This window comes from Nematolebias whitei, chromosome 7, assembly GCF_014905685.2.
Source record: "Nematolebias whitei isolate Nwh7 chromosome 7, NemWhi1, whole genome shotgun sequence".
In the NCBI taxonomy this organism is placed as follows: domain Eukaryota; kingdom Metazoa; phylum Chordata; class Actinopteri; order Cyprinodontiformes; family Rivulidae; genus Nematolebias; species Nematolebias whitei.
Genome location: NC_056504.1, coordinates 50,382,329 through 50,389,154, shown reverse-complemented (window position 1 = coordinate 50,389,154; position 6,826 = coordinate 50,382,329). Strand labels below are relative to the sequence as shown.

Sequence of the window (6,826 nt, the reverse complement as noted above, 5' to 3'; positions counted from 1 at the left end):
CATTTGATTGTTTATTGATTTATCCAAGGCATTTGATTGTTTATTGACTTATCCAAGGCATTTGATACGGTGGACCACACTACCCTGGTAAATATTCTTCTCAAACTGGGCATCTCCAAAAGAAGCATCTTACTGGTTTGGAGATTATTTGGCAAATAGGATACAGTGTGTACAGATGGCTGGAGTAAGCTCAAGTTTTCTTAAAGTAAAAAAAAAAAAAGACGTACCCCAGGGCTCTGTCTTGGGGCCCATCTTATTTACAATTTACATTATTGCACTGTGTGAAAATATGCAAAATGCCTCCTACCACTTTAATGCTGATGATTGTGTAATTTTCTGTTGTTCAAATTCAGTTGATCAGGCACTTGAATTCTTACAGGCTGTTTTTGATGAGGTGCAGATTCGTCTTGAGCAACTAAAATTGGTCTTAAATGCTGATAGATCTAAAATAGTGTTGTTGTTGTTGGGTTTTTTTTTTCACATTTATCTGTCCCATTGGAGAATATCCCTCTAATAAAAACTGCCCAAGGTAAAGTTCTCGAGAGGGTCTCCTGTCATAAATACCTGGGCTTAATTATTGACGAGGAGCTTTCTTTTAAATCTCGTGTGAAACACCTAATCTCCAAATTAAGGGTGAAGCTCGGGTTCTTCTTTAGAAACAAATCATGTTTCTCCCTTAGAGCAAGGAAGCTTTGATCACGGCTACTTTTTTGCCAGTACTTGACTATGGAGATGTTTATATGTGTGTGATTCAAGCAGTTGTCTACAGTCATTGAATCCAGTGTACCCACTGTGCATGAAGATTTATTACTGGTTGGAGCTACCTTAATCATCACTGTGATCTCCATCTTAAAACCAGTATGTCCTCCCTGTTTAACAGACGACATGTGCATTGGATGACTTTGGTGTACAAGTCTCTTATTGGTCTGTTTCCACATTATTTATGTACTTTTATACGAAGAATGGACAGTGGTTCTGCCTTACGCTCCAAGGACTATTTGCATCTTCATGTTCCTCGTGTGGAACAGAAAAGGGCACGAAAGCTTTTATCTTTTCTGCCCCCCAGCTTGGAACGCCTTGCAAGTTGAATTAAAACTGACAGAACTTGTTATTTGAGTGATTTTTGCAAACTTTTAAAAAACCAACAAAGGATATCTTGTCAACAGTGCCTGTATTTTAGATCTTAAATTGTTATTGTTTTAAATAATTATTGCCATTTACTGTTATACTGTATGTTTTATATTTTTATATATTTCTGAAGTCTTCATAATCTTGCTACTTGTTTTGTTTTATGACGTCACGTGTCCAGGTCATCCTTGTGAAAGATCTCACTGGGTTTTTATCTGGTTAAATAAAGGTTTAATAAAATAAAAATGTTGATACATGTGTCTTGTTTTATTGTATTTTGACATTTCTGTAGAGGATTTTGTGATTTTTACCTGTGAGCGGTACTATTTAATAAATATTACTTACCACGTGACTTCAGTTTCATCCATTGGACAGAAGAAGACGTTTGTGGACACAGAAACGCCACTGTCCTCTGTGGACCACTCTGGACAGGTCGTGAGTCCATCACAGGGACACACGAAGACAAACGAGACAAACAGCCATTCACGTACTCCAAACTTCTTTAGTTTGATCTGAAACATCTCGAGGTTGTGGCGCCCTCGTGTGGAGACTCACCTCTGACGTCAAAGGGCCGTCTTCATATGTCCGACGGCCCATGAACGCAGCACGGATCAAAGATGTTGTGTAATTTGGGTAAAAGGAGGAGGAGGAGGAGGAGGAGCGCTTTGAATGGAGGACAGGAGGTGGCGGACAGGTGCGGTGTCTCTGCTGAACAGGTGCTTGTTAACATGTTACTCTGACGGGACTGTTTTGATGTGACAGACTTTATGTTTGTCTTATTAAACGTGTGAAACGTTATAACTTGTGAAATGTGTTAGTGAAACGTTATTAACTGTGAGATGAGTCACGCGGTGTCAAACACTGAGGTGAAGGTGTCACTTCATTCTTCAGGTGAGAATGAAGTGACACCTTCACGGACCACAGCGAAGTTTCGCTTGTTTCTGGTTTTAAACCCTTGAACGTTTCAGCTCAGCTTCTTCTGCTTTTTGAGACCCGGAAGACCAGCCGGTTCTGAAGTGTCTGCTTCTGATCCAGTCGGCTGTCTTCAGTTTTCTCATCTGCTGACATGTTTTATAATCCTGAGCACCACACAGTCCCAGATGTTCTGACCTTTGAACCACAGGAACCACACTCCAGGTGGGGCAAAAGAGTTCCTGGATCCAGGTGCAGGGGGTTTGGGTTTGGACGCCAAGAACATTTTTTGATAGTCCTGATAGTTTGGGGCATTGAGACCGAACGGTTGTAAAGACTTTTCACAGGAACTGGCAAGATCCAAGAACTAGGAACCTTTGGTTCCACCAGTCCACGGCTCATCCAGGGCTGAGTTTGTCCACACTTTGAGCACTGGTTCTTGCACGTTGAGCCCGTCAGCAGGTCTGATTTCTGTCATTCTGACCCGCCACAGTACCAGTGACACAGCTAGTTCCTGTCCCTTCCAGAGCCGTTAGAGACGCCTCAGAAGCAGCTTCACGATCTGCAGTCCGCAACAGTTTTTGCTTTTTGAAAATGAACACTTTGTTCAAACAGTTTTTACTGTTCACAGCTTTGTTTGATGATAGTGCGCAGGGTTTGTCCTCACACGTCCTGCTCCTCCTGGAGGACCCCAAGGACCAGAGACATATAACCCCTCCAGGAAGTTCTGGGTCTGCCCTGGGGTCTCTTTCCAGTGGGAAAACCAACAAGAACCACCTCGACTCACTCCTTTCGATGCAGAGGAGCACTTTGTGGTTTGATAAGGAAACATTTAGTTCGAGAGTTAAAAGATAAATCCTGTGTTTTGTGTTTTAAAGGAGTCTGCAGAGATGGAGCTGACTGTGGATAAAGTCGTGATGCTAACAGGAGGGATTGTGGCGTTTCCTGTGTTCGCCTTCGTTACTTCCTTGCTGTTTTGGCCCGGAGCGCTCCTGAAGGCCTACAACTGGTAAAGAACCTGAACACAACACACTGCTTCGATTCCTCCTTTATGTTTGAATCTTTCATTTGTTCTCTGTGACCTGAGGAACAAGTCAATAGTTTTCATCACGAGACGTTCAGGAGTTCTTTCTAAGTTTTTCTTTGGACTTTGGCTTGTTTATGTCACAATGTTGACTTTTTGTGTATAAATTGTGGAAGTTCAATAATTTTATTATCCCCAAGAACGTGTAACACCTGTGGAAGTGAGAGGTTTTTTTTTCTTTTGCCAAACATTTGAAAACATCATAGGTCTCAAAAGTTTGAGACATCATCGGGCTGAGTCGACCGTTCTTTGGTAAAACCAGTAAACTCCTCCGTGTTCAGCTGTGATCGTGTACAAAGTGTTAAAGCAGTTCAAGCCCAACATCCTGTGACCCGTTTGAACCCTGAATGATGGTTCTGCTCTGAAGACCGAGCTGGATTTGAACACTCGGTCATCCCGTGGTTTGTTTCGGTGGTTCTCGTTTTGAATTTTCAGAAAGCTGCAGGACGAGATGTGAGTGACGAAAAAGAAGCAGTAACGGGCGAATCGTGGCAAAGGTGTTGAAGGTCTGACTTAATGAAAATGTTGCAAACCTTTAACGGTTTCTAACTGAACTCGGTGGCTTCCGCAGATTACTGGTGAAGTAAACGTTTGGCCTGGGCTGGACTTTGAGATCACTTAATAAAGGAACGCAGTGGACGGGCTCGTTGCACCACCGTGACTCAGCACCGTCACCTAAGAGCTTGTTTAAGCAGCTCGGCTGAATAAAACATGAAATAAACAGATCAAGGAACGTTCAGGATAAGTTCTGGTTAAATAATGCCAATAGCAAACGCTAAACTTTAACAGGTGACGCGGACGGATGATGGTTAAATCCTTGTGTTGAATCGGTTTGTGCAGAGTTGAGCTGCAGTTTGATCAGATGTCTGGGAGATTTTCTGATTCTGTTTCTACACCTTGGATTATAAAAGTTTAACGAGGCCTTCAGATCCGTGTCCAGCTGCAATGGACCTGACAGGATTCAGAAAGCACAACGCATTTATTTATAAGCGTAATAAACACCTTAAATACCCACTTTTATCAAAGTCAAAGTTTCTTTATTTGTCATTCTAACGACGTGGTGGAACGAACTTGTGCACACAGGGTCCCAGTTACAGCCAACAATAAAATGTAAAATAAAAACAGTAATAAGAGCTGACATGAACTCAGAAATAGGCTAAACTAAGAATACACTAAGCACTAATAGTACAAAACAATACACCGAACAACAGCAGCACACACTCAACACACACTCGGTATTAGGCCTGTCACGATAACAAATGTTGCTGGGCGATTAATTGTCTCAGAAATTATTGCGATAAACAATAATATTGTTTGACATTTGACAATAATTAGTAATTATTGTCATATTTAAGAAAAAATGCTGGTTAATTTGTTTTGAGTGTAGCACCTTTTTTTGACCACTGGATGGCAGTATAAGACTGTTTGAACCGAAGGATGGATAGTGAGGGAGCGAGTAGCGTGTCTCTGTAATAAATATAAGGGAGGCCTCTTGACGTGACATGGGTTGTCTATCTCTCCTTTTTTTCAGTTCTCAAAACGGCGGACGCTCGGTGTGGTTTGAGCTCTTTAGTGTAGCATTTTTCAAACAAAGCTTTTAATTTAAAAAATCAGTAAACAAGTTCTCAGCATCTTTTTGCAGAGGAAAAACTTTTTGCACGAAGGCACGAGTTTCAACCGTGACTTTTGGAGCTTTGACAAGACGGAGGATTTTTTCCGGAGGTCGGCCTGTTAGCTTAGCTCGTAGCTTAGCTTCTCAGCTTCGTTGCTTTTAGCGATCCAAAAACACGATTTTGGACGTTAAAACAGATTTTAAAGAGAAAGGGAGGGGTCGGTGAAGAGCACCGGAGTTGAGCCTGTTGTCATCCAGTGTCTTCAGTAGAAAGAGAGACACGAAGACACGATAAAGCTGATAAATGAAAATGAGTTGATCATTTTCATTTATCAAGCGATTTATTGATTTATTGTTTATCGCGACAGGTTTACTCCTTGTAAAAGCTATAACGAGTTTTACCAACGTAAGGGAGATCAAATACTCTGTAATGTCAACTCTTCACTGCATCAAACCGTTTCCTCTACTTCTTTGTTCCCACGACTAATTAAGATCAACGAGACAAATCTGAGAATAAGAAAAAGACAGAAAGCGAGACGCCTGCTGATGTTTGCTGCAGATTGTTGTCGGGGCGCAGCAGAAACGGGGAGATAAAACGGCACAAACAAAAAGATAGATGGGTAAAAAGATGGAGACAACTGGAAGCTGTTTCATCACTCCCATTTGTGCAGGTTGATTCAAATGATTGACAGGTGAGAGTTTTCTGTCAATGTTCAGGTAGAAAAACTGAACCTGGGTGGAAAAGCTGCCAAAGTCCAAATAAAACTTGTAAAAGACCTTCTGCTGATGTAGAAGATGATCAGTTGTCTCCTGCTGAATTCCTCCTCAGGTACTGGCGCTGGAGGCTGGGACTGGTGGTCCGCTACTCCCACAGCAGAAGTTATCGCTTCTGTTATTCCAGCCGGGGGGCCCCGGGGGGCACCACGCCATCACTGCTGCTGCTGCACGGTTTCTCTGCCACCAAGGACATGTGGCTGCCCGTCGTCAACGTAAACGCTCAGATTTGATCACGAACACACGAGGAGGGAACGGGGAACTCTGTATTTTATCAAAACTAAACCAAAATGCAGAATCTGTGTATGAAAACCTGGTTCTGTCCCTGACCCAGCAGCTTGTTGGACCATCTTCAGCAGCGCAACGCTGTGGTTCTCTGTAGGACTTTATCAGTCTCTTGTGGTTCTGGAGGAGTCCTGGCCCACTCTTCTTTGCATCATTGCTTCAGTTCATTGAGGGTTCTGCTCAGCTCTCTGAAGATCCACAGAGTCTCAGTCAGGTTCAGGTTCTGGACTCTGGACCGTTACGGCACCTTGGTTCTGTTTTTATTGACACGTTCTGTTGTAGATCAGCTGCTGTGTTTGGGATCATGGTCCTGATGGACCCAGTTTGGTCCAAGCATCAGCTGTTGGACTCCAGAACCCTTTGGGTTCTAAGTCATATTGCCACGGAAGAGGTCATGACCTTTGACCTGCTGACTGAGGCCTGTAGAGTCTGAGATGGAGCTCATTTCTCTGAGCACTGCACAGTCTGACCTTCAGGGTGAATCTGTGGGAAGACGTCTTATATGTTTTCCACTTGTGAATAATCTTTCTCTCAGTAGAACATGGACTCTAAATGACCTTTGACCCTTCTCAGATTGACGGGCAGCAACAGCTGCTTCTCTGAGGTCATTGCTGTTGTCTTTCTGCCTTGGCGTTGTGTTAACGCACCTGTACGCTCTCGTAGAGGTGGTCCCACAGATGATGATCAGTTGATCTTAAATCCTCTGGAGGCAGCGAGGCTGGATGCAGGATTTCACTCACAGCCTCTGGGTTCTGGTTTAGTTTTTGTTAAATAATTACGTGTCAGAAATCACCCAAACCTTAAAACTTTAGTGTGTTTGTTTTCCCCTCCAGTACCTCCCCAGAGACGTGCACGTGGTTTGTTTGGACATGCCGGGACATGAGGGGACAAGTCGAACCGGTGCAGAAGATTATAGCATCCAGGGTCAAGTCAGCAGAATCCACCAGGTCGGTACTAAACATGCGACGAGACAATTACACACACACACACACACACACATACATACACACACACACACATATATATATATA

At 43.1% G+C, this 6,826-nt stretch overlaps 1 protein-coding gene across 1 annotated transcript in view; it reads left to right on the top strand.

The window, feature by feature from the left end:
- The first annotated feature begins 1,796 nt into the window (after positions 1–1,796).
- LOC119412706 (monoacylglycerol lipase abhd6-A) overlaps positions 1,797–6,826 on the top strand; it is a 9,659-nt gene continuing 4,629 nt past the window's right edge. Inside the window, exons 1-4 of the mRNA XM_037679742.1 lie at positions 1,797–1,844; positions 2,919–3,049; positions 5,566–5,725; positions 6,629–6,742. Coding sequence (XP_037535670.1) covers positions 2,931–3,049; positions 5,566–5,725; positions 6,629–6,742 — 393 coding nt within the window. The 5' untranslated portion in view covers positions 1,797–1,844; positions 2,919–2,930. The remainder of the gene's footprint in view (positions 1,845–2,918; positions 3,050–5,565; positions 5,726–6,628; positions 6,743–6,826) is intronic.